At 34.9% G+C, this 17,190-nt stretch overlaps 3 protein-coding genes across 6 annotated transcripts; all 3 read left to right on the top strand.

The window, feature by feature from the left end:
* The first annotated feature begins 254 nt into the window (after positions 1 to 254).
* Positions 255 to 6,435, top strand: LOC105631856 (LEC14B homolog). Its single transcript, XM_012214056.3, has 10 exons — positions 255 to 422; positions 875 to 1,351; positions 1,506 to 1,625; positions 2,215 to 2,292; positions 2,847 to 3,023; positions 3,179 to 3,256; positions 3,443 to 3,618; positions 4,576 to 4,734; positions 5,369 to 5,429; positions 5,941 to 6,435. The coding sequence occupies exons 2-10, from the start codon at positions 971 to 973 to the stop codon at positions 6,145 to 6,147; spliced, it is 1,437 nt and encodes a 478-aa protein (XP_012069446.1). The 5' UTR covers positions 255 to 422; positions 875 to 970; the 3' UTR covers positions 6,148 to 6,435.
* A 462-nt stretch (positions 6,436 to 6,897) lies between these two features.
* LOC105631857 (Low-density receptor-like protein) lies at positions 6,898 to 7,480 on the top strand. The gene is made up of 2 exons (XM_012214057.4): positions 6,898 to 7,112; positions 7,202 to 7,480. The coding sequence occupies exons 1-2, from the start codon at positions 6,965 to 6,967 to the stop codon at positions 7,312 to 7,314; spliced, it is 261 nt and encodes an 86-aa protein (XP_012069447.1). The 5' UTR covers positions 6,898 to 6,964; the 3' UTR covers positions 7,315 to 7,480.
* Positions 7,481 to 12,106: 4,626 nt separating this feature from the next.
* LOC105631858 (nucleoside hydrolase 3) lies at positions 12,107 to 16,756 on the top strand. Of its 4 annotated transcripts, none has more exons than XM_012214058.4 (13): positions 12,107 to 12,479; positions 12,671 to 12,893; positions 13,298 to 13,477; positions 13,567 to 13,677; positions 13,761 to 14,096; positions 14,200 to 14,376; positions 14,457 to 14,741; positions 14,824 to 14,946; positions 15,028 to 15,225; positions 15,316 to 15,569; positions 15,653 to 15,857; positions 15,940 to 16,245; positions 16,316 to 16,756. In XM_012214058.4, exons 2-13 carry the CDS (start codon positions 12,720 to 12,722, stop codon positions 16,613 to 16,615), a joined length of 2,649 nt encoding a protein of 882 aa, XP_012069448.1. In that variant the 5' UTR covers positions 12,107 to 12,479; positions 12,671 to 12,719; the 3' UTR covers positions 16,616 to 16,756. The 4 variants fall into 4 exon arrangements, with proteins under 4 accessions (XP_012069448.1, XP_020534245.1, XP_089580663.1 ...); XM_020678586.3 differs by having other exon boundaries at positions 12,477 to 12,561; XM_089724537.1 differs by lacking the exon at positions 12,107 to 12,479 and having other exon boundaries at positions 12,592 to 12,893.
* The last annotated feature ends 434 nt before the right edge of the window (positions 16,757 to 17,190 follow it).

Below are 17,190 nucleotides of genomic sequence, written 5' to 3'. Positions count from 1 at the left end.
TTTGGATTTAGGTCAATGACGTGGATGAGCCATCGTGTATTTTTTCTGGCCTTTTGATGACGTGTTTGGGTGTATCTGGATTTGCCTTCGTATCATCCAGTAGACTATTCAATGACGTGGCAGCTTATGGGTGGTCTGCCGTCGAACACATTTGCAATTGCTGGCTACTTGGTAATGACGTGGCTCAAAAGACAAGCCGACGACGCTTCTACGATAACGAGTTGCAAAAAACGCGCGTGATTCGATGTCACCAACTCAGTAATACGTGGCAGTCCTCCTCCTTGATTAAGCAGAGCACCACCTCCAATTTTGCACGATTTAGCCCATAAAACAACACCGTCACAATAGAGAGAAACAATTCAATCACCAAAACTTGAAAAATGTCTACAAATGATGAATACTCTCACTGAATCTCTTAGAAGGTGAACTTTTATTTCTTTCTTATTTTCCCTTCCCCTTTTTATAGTCTGTTATCGTTTAAATTTTCAATTGGTTGTCATTTGTCCAAAATGGAAAAAAAAAAAAAAGTTGGAATCGTCTATTTGTTAATTTTGATACACTTCTCTTGTACAAGTTGAATTTTGGATTGACGATTTTCAATTTCGGAGATTTAAGCAAAGAACAACAATGCATTTTCATAGGAGCTGACTTTTAATTTGCTGAAGTAAAATTGTGCACTTCATCTGCTAGCTTGATCATTCGGTTTGCTTTTGGGCTTTATCTATGAAGTTTGGGTGTTATATGTACTCCTTATGTGTGCTTGTATGTGATTTTGTGCTATTGTCCTTATGATGTTCACTTCAAAAGTTATGGAGTTAATTCTGAATTGCAGAATCGATCCGTTTACAGTTCATTTTTTGTTATGTCAAGACAGGGTCTAAAGGAATGCTGAAGTTTCATACTTGCGCATGTTTTTTCTTGATTCTAAATTGAAAGTGTATAGTCACTGGAACACGATTAAGGCTTAAACATGAGTGGGATAAACAAAAATACAGACGGTTGTGATGATGATAGTACTAGAAATGAATCATTTGCAAGCCATGGACCAAATGAGAATTCTGACTATCTTGATCATGAGATTGCTCAACTCACCAAACTGAGATCAGAACCCAATCAACTTTTGGTTCGAGATGTGCCTGGCAGAGTGAGGCTGCCTGTATCGACAGTGAAAATGTTGCTTGCTCGAGAGGGTAATTATTCAGGGAGAGGGAGATTCTCATCTGCAGATAGTTGTCACGTATTGAGTCGATACTTGCCTGTCCATGGTCCTTGGAGAGTGGACCGGTTGAAAAGCCGTGCCTATGTTTCTCAATTTTCATATGATGGTACTCTTTTCATTGCAGGATTTCAGGTATTGTTCTACAAGCTTGTGCTAGAGTTGATACAATGATGAGATAACAGGAAATGCTTTATTTCTTGGATGATTGCAGGGATATTTTGCTAGACAAAATGTTTGTTTTCTTATTTTTAATCACAAGTGTTTATGTATGTTTTGTTTGAAACAGGGAAGTCACATTAGGATATATAATGTGGACAAGGGGTGGAAAGTACAGAAAGACATCTTAGCCAAAAGTTTGAGATGGACAATTACTGATACATGTCTTTCACCAGATCAGCGCTATCTTGTAAGCTGTGATGATTGTTGGACAAAGATGCATTTTGATATACCATCAAGATAAGAAGTCTTAGTCATTTTTGGTTCTTTATTTTGTTTATGCCTGCAATTCTCTCTTTTGATTGGATAATAAATTTGGTTAGAGTGCTAAGGTGTACAGTTAAATATTGTTTTCTTACAGGCCCAAAAAGCCCATGACAATGGATTGACTGCCCCATATAAAATCATCATTTAAAATCTTTTCTTATTTATCCTCTATGATAAGGAAACATGTTTAGTATCATAAAGCAATTTAGGTTATCATTGGAATTGGGTTTCTGGTTTGGCCATCAGAACCTAATTAACTGCGTGGCACATCCTTAATCCCTCCTCTAACAGCTTTTTACTGCTGTTTTTCAGCAAGACAACTTTATTTGAATTTCTAGGATGCTTCAGATGCTTGATTATATATTGTTGCAGGTCACATGTTTTTTAATTGGCGTGCTAATTATTGATGGACATCAACTGAGCTTCATCGTAACTGTGAAGCATTTAATGCTGTCTTGCTAAGCCAATGCATTCAATGTTGATTTAATTTTACATGAATGTAAATGGTGCAGGTGTATGCTAGTATGTCACCTATTGTCCATATTGTAAATATTGGATCTTCTGCAACAGAATCTCATGCAAATGTCACGGTATGTGCTGCAAGTTGTCCATAATATTTATTGAATACTTTTCTGTGTGCATTTATTATGTTTCAAATGAAGGCTAAACTTTTTGTTAGTTATTACATTGCTGTTCAATTCGTGGTCCGTCATATGTTCTCTAGGATCTAGTTGGATTATAAAATGCTACTGTATTTTCTAATGCAACAGTTGATCAGATGATATTTAGAATTATAATGTTTATATCTTGGATTAGGGTCTATGGTACTTCGATTATGGAAGTTAGCTTACCATCAGTGAGGTTGAAGTTATCTCTGCTGGTGACTCACTAAGACACATAACTATGTGCTGAACTTAGGCTAATCCAGCATTTTCAACCATGATTTGTTAGGTTATCCCTGTAGATGGAACTTTTCTCTCTATGAGAAGTTTATCAACTATGATGGAATCCTAGCATTTAAGTGCTTTGTTGTTCCTTTTTTTGCTTGTGCTGCAAAGTAACAAATTAGTTTTTCAATAATCTGAAATCGACAGTTGGGTTTGTTCCTGAAGCGTTGGTTCACATATGAAGTCCATACATGCAGGAAATTCATGAAGGTTTTGATTTTTCTGGGAATGAAGATGAAGATGATGAATTTGGGATTTTCTCTGTAAAGTTTTCAACAGATGGGAGGGAGCTTGTAGCTGGAAGTAGCGATAGTGCAATATATGTTTATGATCTGGAGGCAAATAAGAATAGCCTCCGAATTTCTGCGCATCTGGTATTTGAAATTGATAATTACCATGAAAGGTCTTATATATCAAAGGATCTCTTAATATTTTAAGTCTTCCATATTTATAAAATTTGTTCTTTGTGGGGAGCTGGGTTTAGAATGTTTAGATGTGTTAATAATCTGATTTTTATTTCCTCTTTCAGTCTGATGTTAACACAGTATGTTTTGCGGATGAAACTGGTCATCTCATATATTCAGGAAGTGATGATAACCTCTGTAAGGTAAAATCTCTTTGTAGTACCCAAGTTCTTTCCAATTTAACCCGTTTGCAGAAACATCTTTGTGTAAACTGAACAAACTTTTGTTGGAGAATTACACGGTTCAAGTGAGGCACCTAATGTTGAAGGAAACCTAAGCCTTTTCAACAAATAATCGTGTATGCTTTGTCTTGTTTTTAACCTTTCCAGGTGTGGGATAGGCGTTGCTTTATTGGCCGAGGACAAGCAGCTGGTGTCCTTACAGGACATCTAGAAGGCATTGCATTCCTAGACAGCCGTGGGGATGGGCGTTACTTAATTTCGAATGGAAAAGATCAAACTACCAAACTATGGGATATACGAAAGATGTCCAATAATGACACATGGTAAATAACCTCTGCATTAACACTCATTTTTATATCTCTATGCATGATTTTAATGCTTGTAATGCTTTTCTCAGAGCCCTGCTCATATGTGGGATTTGAAACTTTGAACAATTCTTGTTTGGAGGTCACTCTTTTAAAATACATCAGCTTATGAGCTAGCTAAAGAGAGACAGGATTAATTTATTTGCTGATGATTGATGCTTGGTGGAGACAAGTTGAGGTCCAAACACAAAGACGTTTATAATTTTAAAGTTCAATATCTAATTACTGTTCATGGTATTTGGAAAATTTATATGTGTATATACATATATATTTTAGCTTATCTTGCCTACCTTAAAGTTCATATTTCAGGATCATAATAGAACACATAATATGTGATTTTGTGGCTTCACAAATAATAAAGCTTTTTTATTTTCTAAGTTTTATTCGTGGACAAGTCAATCGATACATTTTGAAATTTCAGAATAATGGTAGAATGATGATTAGAGCTTTCAATGCTTGATTTCCTGTGATGGACTAACATTATGAAATAAGCATTTAAATCAAACAAAAGGAAAGACAGTCATTGAGAGGGTATTAGCAGTTATTAATTTATACTGAAAGCTTCTACAACTCAATTGGTGAACCAACATTACGAGAAAGGTATTTTTAAGAGTACAGTCTGCATGATGAGGAGAATTGTGGTTATTGGTAGTATATGCTGGAATATAATATACTCAAGACTCATTTTGGATCTCCTGAACATAGTTTAGATACGCGTATTTTTTTTTATTAAAAACCTTTTATCTGTATATATTGTTCACTAGAGTTGGTTTCAGCAAATTGTGTGAAGAGACTGACTTACTATTTTAGCTGACTGGAACTTAGGATCTGGCTTGGTGTACAGAATATATTATGCTCTATTGAAGTCAAAAGTATGCTCTTAATTGTTTCCTACTGACATTTCTGTTGAACCAGCACTACCACATTAAGGGATTCTGACTGGGACTACAGGTGGATGGAGTACCCACCCCATGCACGAATACTGAAACATCCTCGTGATCAGTCATTGGCCACATACAGAGGTCATTCGGTCCTGCGCACTCTGATTCGCTGTTACTTCTCTCCAGAATATAGGTACTCATCAACTGAAGTATCACATCACAGATGACTGAACTTGCTAAATTGCCTCTGTGCAGGCCTATGTTCCAATTTTCATCCTTAAATTCATAGTTTGTGCAGAATTTTAGAGCCGTTCTGAAGAGTGGCCAACAGTTTGACTCAGCAAACATTCTTTTTAACTGAGAAACATCCTTCTCTTAACCAAAAAATAAATTTTATACAGAAGAAAGAAGAAGAATATGACTTGGAGGATTAGGCATCTTCCTAGACTGAGCAACATGTAGAGACTAGTATGAAAACTGAAAAATCAAAACAGTAGCATTCTCTAATCATACGGCATAACAATAAAAAATATATTTCTTCTGGAAATTTTAGATTTTATGGTTATGCTACTGTTGGTTTTGCTAGTCTGGAAAAAAACCTGTAGTAATTTGGGCTTTCACGTTTGTTTTAATTTATGAAGCTCTAGCTCGTGCTAATTTGTTTTAGCTCAACTAAGTTGTATAAATGTTGGTGTGGGAGATTGGGCTGTGCCTGGTCGTGTCTGGTCTTTGGGCAATATTTTTGCTTGATGTTAATTTGTTTTGTTGGGATTTATAAGTCTTAAGAAATTTCATCATTTACTAATTTGGTAAATAACTTGTTGCAGCACTGGTCAGAAGTATATCTACAGCGGATCAAGTGATTGTTCTGTTTATATTTATGATCTGGTATGTGCCTTATTTAGCTGTCTCTTTCAGAATAAAGATCACATTTTGCGATGGTTACTGCTAAAGGATGAGGGAACCATTGTTGCCTATCCCATGTATGTTCCATTACAATGGATAGCAATTCATCAGATGTATATTTAGGAAATACTGAAAATTGATTGTTCGTTAATTGCCTAGAATTATTGTTTAATTTGCATATTGGTGAATGGGATTAAACTTGGATGATGGCAAGGAAAAGAAAGAATCTAATTAAAATATTGTATCATGAATCTGCAGGCACCATTAGCCAAAGATCTGTTGTTTAGTAATAATTAATCTAGTTGACAATCATTTTGCTTATTCCATATGGAATTTTCCTTTCATATTTGGAACATTCCTGCTTTTACCGGTTGTTTCCCTAACTCAAGAGTTGTCCGCCCAACATTTTGATAAAAAAGATCACAAGAAATGTCGTCCTTTTCATTTGGCTAACTAACTTATGCTGGTGGGAAATGATCTTCTTTTTGTGTAGGTGAGTGGTGCTGAAGTTGCAAGACTTGATCATCACGAAGGCCCTGTAAGAGATTGTAGTTGGCATCCTCTCTATCCAATGATCGTTAGCTCTTCTTGGGATGGAGTAATCGCCAAATGGGAATTTCCTGGGTATGGAAAAGCACTTGTGCCATTGAGACGAAGGTCAAATCGGAGGCGGGTTTACTACACTGATGTTGACTTATAGTTGTACAGATGCATTTTGGTTTTTTTGGATTCAATGGTTAGTAAAATCCAGGTCATGTCGATCTCTGGCTGGAGTGTGCATCTCTGTAGAAAGACATACAGATTTGTACATCTAAGGGAGGTTATATTTTGCTATCACTGCTGTGGAAAGTCCAGCAGTTGGTCTAGATAATAGTAATATTACAGATTCCTTTTGTTTGAAATTTGATATTGCTGTATGTAAAAACTCCCATTTTATATCAATCATTACTGCTGGCAATTGGATGACAAATATAAACATTTTGATTAAGTTCGAGTCGCAAGATACAATTTTTGTTTAAAAAAAGATGACATGGAAAGACAACCGATGGGTTAGTTTCACCATCATGAGCAAAACGACAGATAAGACAATGTAATATAATATATACGCCCTGGACCTGCACTGCCGTCCTACGTGTCGATTCTTGTAGTTCGACGACAGCGAGAAACACGGACGGCGTTAGATATAGTAAAACCAAAATCTCCAATTCCTGGCAGTTAGGAAACGAACTGTCATCCAACGTCAGCGACGAACGAAATTAACGAGGCGGACAGCGTCAATAGTTAGAATTCTTGCAAGCCAAAGAATACGACATGTCGTTCCATGAAAGGAAAATTGCAAAATACGGTACTAGAAGAAGTAACGGCGTCGTATGAGATATTGTATACCAAAAAGATATATTTATTTTCTGGTCCTCTTGAATCCTTGATATCTAATTTTGCGACCTGTAGTTTACACTTTACAGTATACTTGTTCCAAATCCCACACATTACACATACACAGAGATACAGCCAAAAAAATGGCTTCGCCAACTGCAAGGATCACGTTTCGAATTTTAATTGCGGTTCTGGTGATAATGGTCCTCTTTTACGTTGGTCGTCCTCTGTACTGGAAAATCTCCGCTACCATTCAAGAGGTCCGCGAAAACAAACGCACCGTTCAACAAGGTTTTCTTCTTTCTCTAACTATCTCTAATAATTACACCATATATATTGAGATTTCTGAATCTAAACCCGTTTGATGTGTTTGTGTACAGGCATTTCTCAGATTGTTTATGAAGCGCAGAAGTCGGTGGGTTGGTTCCACGATGAATCCGATTCTGGAGTTCGTGAAGACAGGAAAGCGGTAAACCGAAGGCTACTTTTCTAAGGTTATTACTATATTTACAATCACTTATTTTCTTTTTTTTTTTAAATTAATTGTTTTTTTTATTATTGTACTATGATTATATGAGTGGATCTATTCTTCTGTTTATCTGCTGTAATAATGATTGAAGATTTTATTATTATAGTAGTGAATTTCTTAGTATTAAGAATTTTTGTGTTTGTTGATATTTCTCGGAATTGTAAGATAGTAACCTATTGCACTTCACTTGTTGCATTTCCATTTTTGTTTTTTCAGTTAAATTGGGTTGGGGTCCATGGTAGATGGCTCCTTTTTAGATCTGTAGTGTATAGCTTAAGCCTTAACTGGGATTGCTTATTATAATTCTGGGTGCTAATGACAAATATATAATGATTGAAGAAAATTTTGAGTGCACAACTTGGGATTTGTTGAGAAATTAATGTTTGGTAGCTTAGATTATGAGCAAAGCTCAAACAAAGAAAGGATGCTACAATGTTACCAAATTTCTTCATGTGATTACAAACTGATTATGTTCGAGTTGATTCATGATACCAACAAGGTAGCATGCAGAGAGATGGCTTTTGCTTTCATATGAGCATTGCCCATAACTTTCTTTTTTTTGTTGGATGGAAGGAAGGTTTAAAACCTGTTTTTTAATAAGATTTTACAAGCTGTACACTGCTTTTTTTATTTTTTATTTTCTTTCTCTTATCAAAAAGTGCAGGTTCATAGGTTATTGGTTTACAATATTCCTGAGTGGCTTGTTCCATTACATTCATGATATTCGGATGTTTATTGAGCATTATAATAATGAATATTGCCGTAATTCATCCTACCGATTATAGAAAGAAGGCTGGATTTTTTTGGCACCAATTATTTTCTCAGCCTGTGAGGCTTAAGTCATTCAACCTCCTTGGCCCTTTATGATTTACTATCTCGATGGTGTTAAGTTGACTTTCATATGAAAAGATTCAATGTTAGTTCTATGGATTTGTCCAGATGAGGTGTTATTTGAAATTTCAGAGTCATAGAAGATAGGCTAAATCATGTTCTAGGAGGATGTTATTAAGTTGTTACTAAAATATCTACACTAGTTACCAAAGACAGTTGAGTTATTAATTAATTAATTCAAGTTGAGTATTGTCATGAGTTATCAATTAATTCAAGTTTTTCTCCCTAGCAAAATGTGTAATATTGTGGTATCTTCAGACAGTTGAGCCATGCATGTGCTTTCTTTCCTTTTCACCTTCATTTCAGTGCCTGATGCAGTTGCTGGTCCATGTTACTCTTTATGCCCGAAGTAGATGACTCAGTGTCAGAGTTTGCATATCATTCTAGAGTGAATATATGCTTGTTAAGTGTTTATTGGTTTAGGCCTATTAGATAGCTTGTGAGTTGTGAATGGAAAAATCAATTTGTTATTATAGTTTATTGAAAGAATGAAGTTCAAATATGTCGAGCATGTTGAAATATTACTTAGCTAGTTTGATGTGCTAATAGGTTCAAGTTTTCTGCAGTTAGAATTGCCATACAGCTTAAAGAAATTTTCACAAAATCAAAAGCCCCTAGTTTAAATAAATTGGGAAATATAGGCCTCGATCAAAGCCCAATTCAATCAAAGTCTGGAAATGTTTCTGATAGTTTTTATTGGAGTCTATGGCTTATGGATGTTTATTTATAGCCTTATAGGGAGAGGTCTATGATCCTGCACTGTAGTGTTTCGGGGGAATTTGCACCCAAGCAGGGAATATGCACCCAATTGAGAAGTCTCTCATGGGTCAACTCCCCCTGCTTCGAGAACTTGATGATTATGTTATTTTTGGAATCTTAGACCTTAATGTCTAAAATCTCTTTTTAACATCAGCTGTAGAAGTCTGAATTAAAATCATCTAGGTTTTTGTTTGTTTTCAGAGGACAAGTATCTTATCCATAAATAATGAGGCAATCACTGATTCATTTTCCTATCACCTCCTTAACTATTATTCTGTACAGTAACCCACAGAACGATGGATCCTCTAGAAACTAGGATGCTGACAACAAATTTATCTCCACTCTATTACATTGCCTCAGCACAACCTGAGGAGCTGGGGGGGCATTTTTCTTTTAACCAGCTTGTGACACGACAGAAAATCGATGCATTCAAGCTTACTTTATTGTCACATCATCAGTATTGGCCCATGAGATGAGAACATATTAATTTGCTAGGTGTGGTGTGAGGGCTCCAGTTTATGTACATATGTCTAATACTAACGTTTGGTTTGAAAATAACGTGAAGTGAATCGCAGATTTTCATTTCATTTTGGGCTTCAATTTGTAAATTGTGTGGCTAGACTAATAAGTTTAGAATGCTAAATATGCAACTTCTGTTCATTGAATCTATTACCTAACTTTGTGCTTAAACAAGCAATCATTGCGTGATTTAAAGTGACTCTAAAGGGCAATATTTGGTTGGTTTAATATATACATATATATCCTCTTTCTTTCAACCTACTCAAAGGAAGGAGCATTTGATTTTCCTTTGATTAAACAAAACTATATATATAGCCATGATTATTATTGCAGGGGACCAACCTCCAAATTACTACCTTCACTTCATAGTTTTTCCATTATGCTAAAGAAAGTTCACGCATGATTGGACTGACCTTTAACTATAAATGCAATATATCGAATCGAAGAAGGCAACAAAAAAGTCATTCTCAAGGCAGACTTAGCATTAATCCTTGTTGAATTGGTAAGGTTGGGCATAGGTCTATGGTCAACAATGATATACATTACCTATAGAAATAAAAAAATTGTCAATCATCATAATTATAATGATATCCCATCATTGTTCATTTTTCTTCATGGACCATAATAAACACAAGTCTGAATTCTACTTTGAGTTTTAGGGATTTCCTTTTTTTTTTTTTTTTGTGTAAAAACCTTTTGAAACGTGAAAATTAATTAATATATCTATCACTTTATATCGAATTTAATATTTCAAATGGAATAGATTTTACTATTAATTGAAGTCTATGAGTAGAAGCATAGAAATTGAAATTCCTAAACAAAGAATCCGCATGTCCTCAATACTGATAACTCCATTATTAAGGAAAAGGTAGGATTTGACCAAAATAGGCAATTTGGATTAGTGGTGGAAAGGGAGGTACCTTTCTTTTAAGTTCACACACTAAAAAGAACATTAATACAAAATTTTGGAGCCCTTTCTGCTTTGCCTTTGATCCCTCTTAAGCATTCTTACTTATCCAATAAACATATAATCCTTCACGTTTCATATTCCACCGTAGAAAAAGAATTTATTTTTTAATGAAAAGGTCTAATCTCAACCCACTATATTATTGTCAATTGCTTGGAAACCAAGTACTTAGCATATGGTGGACCTTCCTTTGATGACACTAATTAATTGGATAAAACTATTAAGCTAACATTATTATAGGTCATGAAAAAAATTCAACTTGCTTAATCGAAAATTAAACCCGCTAGCCAAAAATAAATTTACCATTTCAATGAAAATTCAATTTATCATACAATTTGATTAATCAAATTTATATATTTATATTTATTTTTATGTTTGTATCAATTATAGTATTTAAGTAAAAAAATTTTAGTGATAATTCTAAGTTTTAAATTATTGACCTTACCAATAAAATTTGGCCGAAAATAAAATCTAATAACTAGCATTTTAGTGAAAAAAAACACGCACGAGTCAAAAGATGGGTAGGATCTAACCGCCAAAACTGTAAACAGAAGGCACAATCCACGTGGGAAGAGCATTACAAAATGACATACGTAGGAACGCACACAAGGGGTTTTTCTTATAAAGGGGAACAAAGATTAGAGAGATGGCCAATCAGTGTGTTAGAATCCTCGAGGTGTGATGGGATGGGACCCAAGAAGACAAAACCTTTTGTCAAATCAGATATCAATACGTGTCCAGTAATAAAACGTGGCAGCTGTGCAGTATTGACATTTGACATATATCTAGCCAAAGAAAATTAGGCAGCAGCTTTTGAGGATTTGAATCTTATGTATGTAACGTAAAAGGTTGTTTGCCGACGACATGTCACATAAGGTAATTTCTTTGTCTCACTCTTTTGTGAGTCTTCTCCTTAAATCATCATTTAAAGAACCCTAAATAAATAAATGCATATTCATCACATTCTGATTAACACCTTACACCTAACCTCAATAGATCTCTCAATACTCTTTCTTTTTTTTTTTTTTTTCTTTTCCTAAAAATATATTTGACCCAGAGATTTTTACATTTAAAATTATACTTTTCATAAGAAATATATTTTTAAAATGTTCATATTTACCTTATAATATCGTAAAAATAAATTATACTAAATTTAAACACAATTCAAAATTAATTCAATTTAAAAAATTGAGTTCAAATTTAATTTGTTTATTAAACTAAATCGATAAGCAAACTTGAGATTCACTCGTTAACGTTGTAGCTATCTCGAATATAATATAAATAATGCAACATAACACCAATAATAGACTGAGCGAAGAATTTCCACTGTACGTAATATTTATAGTCTAGTATTTTAGGATCACAAAGTTCTAGTCGTGGGTTGATCTCAGACTGTAGATATATTTGTCCAATAATAAAAAAAATATACAACTGAGAGCTGTACAAATACAGTACATGTCCCCATAAAAGTTACGTAAAAAAAAATAAAAAATGGTCAAATTCCAATCTTTGGATCCACAAAAACATGTCCACATGCAAACCCCTTCTCACACGTAAGTAGTTTCATATTTATTTGTTCTCTTTGTTTTTATTTTGGTTGGATTGAATTGGATCTTGTATTAATGAGAGTTGACTCAATTTGGCGACTTGAAACAATTTTTTGAATGCAATTTTGACTTTACTGATAAAATTAATATCAACTAGTCTAACAGCCAGCCTTATTTTTAGCATATCCACTAATTTGATCGATTCTGAAGCCATTGAATTGTCAAAAACTTGGATTCTGCATTAATTCTCTATTGGAAGTTACTCAGAAAACAAAAGCAAAGTTGAGACAGTAATAAAATTAGCAGTGACCTCACATGGAATACAATGAGTGACATAACAATATTGAACATTCATGACTTTTCAAATTGAAATCATTTTCTTTGCTATAAGATAATGATACTTTTTCTTTTGAGATATCAAAGTTCAAGAATCTATTCTACCACTGGTAATGAACATATAATTACATCTCCATTGTCTCTTCTTACTTTTTACTCGTCATAATCACTCTTTTAACTGCTTCTTCACATGTGAAGCTCTTCCTTACTATAATACTTGATTTTTATTTTTCGTTTAAATCATAATTGCCTTCAGAGATGGTTTGGATGTAACAGTTTGGAATTGCTGATGTTTTTGCAGGTTTAAAGGAAAGAAACTGTTGAGGGTTTTGATTGGAAAAGAAAAAAAAATGTTACTGCAGAAGATTTTCTGGGTGTTTATCACAGGACTTGCTGCTGCTAATTTGTACACTGTGGTGGAGGGTATACCACATAGGATTCTTTTAGATACAGATGTCGATACCGATGATTTCTTTGCTCTTTTGTATATTTTGAAGCTTAACAGGTCAGAGTTTGAGTTGGAGGTCAGTCTTTATGCTTTTCTGATATGTATAATTTTTAGAAGTTTCAGCTTTTGGTCGTTGATGATACATGTTGTGAGAAATGATTTGCAGCTTTATCTTTTTTTGCTTGCCCCAGCTAAAATAGTTCAAATTTGAATATGTTTGATCGTGATTGAATTCTTGCAAGCTATTCCTGACATGATCATTTCAAATTTTAGTTTGAGGAACTTGTTAAGTCTCTGAGTGGACTTACTCAAAGACTTTAATATTCCCATTCTCTTGTTAATAGTATGCATCTACAACTTAGCTCTGAACTTTTCTTCTGTCAGAAGATATTACAGCGCAGTGTGCTTACCAATATCAGAAATTCTCGTGTCTTTTAAGGATTTATATCCACTAACTGCTTACCAGAGAGATTTTGACAGGCAATCACAATCAATGCAAATGCATGGACTGATGCAGGGCATGCTGTGAATCAAATTTATGACATTCTTTACATGATGGGGCGCGACGATATTCCTGTTGGAGTGGGAGGTGAAGGTGGAATACTAGAAGATGGTACTATACTCCCGAATGTTGGTGGATATCTTCCTATAATTGAGCAGGTGAAGCAAAAGGCCTAATCCCATTTTTGCTGAAGTTTTATGCTTAATTAGTAACATATAACTAATGTTTAAGTTTGCACATTAATTAGGGAAATTCAACAGCAGGAGGCTGTAGATACAGACAAGCTATTCCCATAGGACCTGGAGGAAGATTAGATATTGATTCCAACTATGGCATAAGGAAAGCTTTCCTGCCTCAGGTACCAAACTTATAAACATTATGTTTAATCAATGATCAAGTCTTACACTTGTATGGAGCTCATAGATTCTTCTAATAAACCAGGGCCGCAGGAAATATTCTCCTCTTCGACAACCAACTGCACAGCAAGTGCTTGAAGACAAAATATCTGCAGGTCCTATTACTGTCTTCATAATAGGAGCTCATACAAATTTTGGCATTTTTCTTATGAAAAATCCACACCTAAAGAATAATGTTGAGCACATTTATGTAATGGGAGGTGGCGTGAGGTCACGTAACCCCACAGGTTGCTGTCCACAGAATGCAAGTTCTTCTTGCCAGCCAAGACAGTGCGGTGACCGTGGCAATCTGTTCACAGACTATAATAGTAATCCTTATGCTGAGTTCAATATATTTGGAGATCCTTTCGCTGCATATCAGGCAAGCAAAAGAATAAGAAACAAGTCTTTATGAAACTATGATCCTTGTCACTGTTAAGTTCTTAACAATTATAGATGGTAAGACAACTATGCATTTATTTCAGGTGATACATTCTGGAATACCCGTCACCCTGGTGCCCATTGATGCGACAAATACAATTCCTATAAATGAAGATTTCTTTAAGACATTTGAGAAGAGTCAAAATACATATGAAGCACAATACTGCTTCCAATCTCTGAAAATGGCTCGTGATACCTGGTTTGATGACCAATTCTATACGGTATTTTCTTTTAAAAATGTTCTTTTTTCCATTTTTATTTCTTTTTGTAAAAGACCAATAACTTGGTGAATGTCTTGCAGAGTTATTTCATGTGGGATTCATTTACATCCGGAGTAGCAGTTTCTAGCATTCGCAATTCGCATAACCAAAATGGAGAAAATGAATTTGCAGAAATGGAATACATGAACATTACAGTAGTTACTTCAAATGAACCTTATGGTCTATATGATGGTTCAAATCCATTTTTTGATGGCCGAAAAGTTCCAAAATTTAATCTGAAGAAAGGTGGAGTGCATAGCGGACATGTCCAAACACGCCTTAGAGATCCATTCTGCATCATGCAGAATGGGAAGGGAAGATGCCAGGTGAACTCATTTCCCCATTTTGTTCTTTCTCGGTTTATTTGAAAGCTCATTCTTTAAAAGTTTATAGTTTTAACGGGGACAGGATGGCTATACAAAAGAGGTAGCAGGTTCACAAGGGATACGAGTTCTAGTTGCTACAAGAGCAAAAACTAATCCAAACAAAAGTAGTGAACTTGACAGAGCATATTTCAAGAGTTTCTTGGATGTAAGTTACTATTTGAATGTTTATTAGTTCATGTTAGGATATTTTTTAGATGGTTCAGAACTGATAATACTTTGCATGCAGGTTCTAAATCACCCTCAACAAACTGGGAGGTTCAATTTCACCACACAATTTCCTTATTACAAAGAAGTCCTTTACAAACCACACTTTGGAAAGAAAAGACTAGGTAAACCTGTTGTCTTTGACATGGATATGAGTGCTGGAGACTTTCTGTCTCTCTTTTACCTCCTTAAATTACCTGTAGAAGTGATCAATCTCAAGGTAACAATTTAGTCTTGTTAGCTGCAAAGCAAATATCATATCAGAATAGTTAATTCTCTAAATTTGCATTCTGTTGCTATTTTCCTCTAGGCTATCATTGTAAGTCCAACTGGCTGGGCAAATGCTGCAACTATAGATGTGGTTTATGATTTGCTGCATATGATGGGCCGCGACGACATTCCTGTTGGTCTAGGAGATGTATTTGCATTGAACCAATCTGATCCTATTTTCTCTGCTGTTGGAGACTGCAAGTATGTTAAGGTCATTCCACATGGGAGTGGTGGTTTTTTGGATTCAGACACTCTCTATGGCCTTGCCCGCAATCTGCCTAGAAGCCCCAGGAGGTGCAGACTCTTCTACTATTGCTGTAGATGCTATTAGTGATATTCTATTTTCTGCCTTAACAGATTTTATTTTTCTTGAAAAGGTATACTGCAGAAAACTCAGTAAAATTTGGAGCTCCTCGCAACACGGATCATCCTGAACTAAGACAGCCTCTAGCACTTGAAATATGGGATTCCACAGTGAAAACATTGGAACCAGGATCTAAGATCACCATATTGACCAATGGGCCATTGACTAATTTAGCAAAGATTATTCTATCAAACAATAATGCAAGTTCTGTGATTCAGGTAAGTGAACCTGTCAATTCATATTTGAAAGGGAGCTATATCTTCTATTAACATATTAAACTAGTTATAAATTTCATTGCAGGAAGTGTATGTTGTAGGAGGACACATTAGGAATAGTAATTTGGACAAAGGAAATGTCTTGACAGTACATTCTAATGAATATGCAGAAATGAACATGTATCTTGACCCTTTGGCTGCAAAGACAGTATTTGAGTCATCTATTGACATTACTCTCATCCCACTCAACGCGCAACGCAAAGTAAGTTCATTCTCCAGGATGCTGAAAAGCCTACGTAAAGCAAACAGAACACGAGAGGCATTGTTTGCCCGCCGCTTGCTGTCAAGGCTTTACCGCCTGCAACAAGTTCATCACAGATACCGTCACATGGTAAACATTCTAACCAGATAACTAGTCCCTGCTTCTTTAGTTGCTATTACTGAATTATATTGTTCTGCAGGATACATTCTTGGGAGAAATCCTTGGTGCACTAGTCTTGCCTGGTGATTCGACGTCCTTGAACCGATTCTTGCAAATCAAGCCCATTAAAGTTCTTGCTCAAGGTGTTGAATCCAAAGATGGACAAATTGTGGTTGATGAAAAACAAGGAAAACTGGTCAAAGTACTACAATCTGTAGATCCTGCAGCATATTATGATCTTTTTGCAAGTCAACTGGGAACTAAGAAGCAATCTGCTGTTATAGGAAGTTTTAATGAGCAGAGAATGATTTGGAGCAAAAAACCAAATTCTGAAAATTAAACTGAACAGTATACTTCTTAGTGCTCTGGACTATAATATTCTTTGACAACAGGATATTATTTCTTCTCTTTGTAAGAGTATAGAAGTTTCTTTTGTATGCTGATACACTTATCTTAGAAACTTTCAATAGATTGATTGATATTTCATGTAGAAAAGTATCGCTTTGTGTTGTATTTTGTTCAATGAAAGAAAAAATATTAACTTAGAAAACATGAAAAAAGTACAATTAGTTCTTTTTTTTTTTCTTTTTGTTAGCTAAATCCTTTGTAATTCTACAGATCAAGTTAGAAAACCTATGAACATTATGTATGCAAGACAAGAAAAATTCATCTAGACATAGTTGGTAAAGTAAAATGATTGAAGCTTGAACTTTTTTTTAAGCCAATTTCTATAAACCACTATTTTCTTTTTATTACAGTACCAAAAAAGCTAAAAAAAGAAACTACAACTGCAGATTTCTTAATCAGACATCATTAACAATTCACTAAAGTTTCCTCAGTCAAAGATGCTTATTAGATTTGTTTAGACTAACTTGATGGGTAAATAACACTTGCAAAGGTTGTTTCTTTATTCCT

This window comes from Jatropha curcas, chromosome 7 (assembly GCF_041381405.1).
Source record: "Jatropha curcas cultivar XTBG-Jc1 chromosome 7, XTBG_Jcur_1.0, whole genome shotgun sequence".
Taxonomy (NCBI): Eukaryota; Viridiplantae; Streptophyta; class Magnoliopsida; order Malpighiales; family Euphorbiaceae; genus Jatropha; species Jatropha curcas.
The sequence above is the reverse complement of the archived record's forward strand: the minus strand, read 5'-3'. Positions and strand labels throughout refer to the sequence as shown.

Coding starts and splice junctions, on each gene's coding strand:
- LOC105631857 (XM_012214057.4), top strand. CDS start 6,965: ATGGCTTCGCCAACTGCAAGGATCACGTTTCGAATTTTAATTGCGGTT. Junction 7,113..7,201: donor CAAACGCACCGTTCAACAAG/GTTTTCTTCTTT, acceptor GTTTGTGTACAG/GCATTTCTCAGATTGTTTAT.
- LOC105631858 (XM_020678586.3), top strand. Junction 13,478..13,566: donor ATCTTCCTATAATTGAGCAG/GTGAAGCAAAAG, acceptor CACATTAATTAG/GGAAATTCAACAGCAGGAGG. Junction 15,858..15,939: donor ATGCAAGTTCTGTGATTCAG/GTAAGTGAACCT, acceptor ATTTCATTGCAG/GAAGTGTATGTTGTAGGAGG.
- LOC105631856 (XM_012214056.3), top strand. CDS start 971: ATGAGTGGGATAAACAAAAATACAGACGGTTGTGATGATGATAGTACT. Junction 3,024..3,178: donor TCCGAATTTCTGCGCATCTG/GTATTTGAAATT, acceptor TTCCTCTTTCAG/TCTGATGTTAACACAGTATG. Junction 3,257..3,442: donor GTGATGATAACCTCTGTAAG/GTAAAATCTCTT, acceptor TAACCTTTCCAG/GTGTGGGATAGGCGTTGCTT.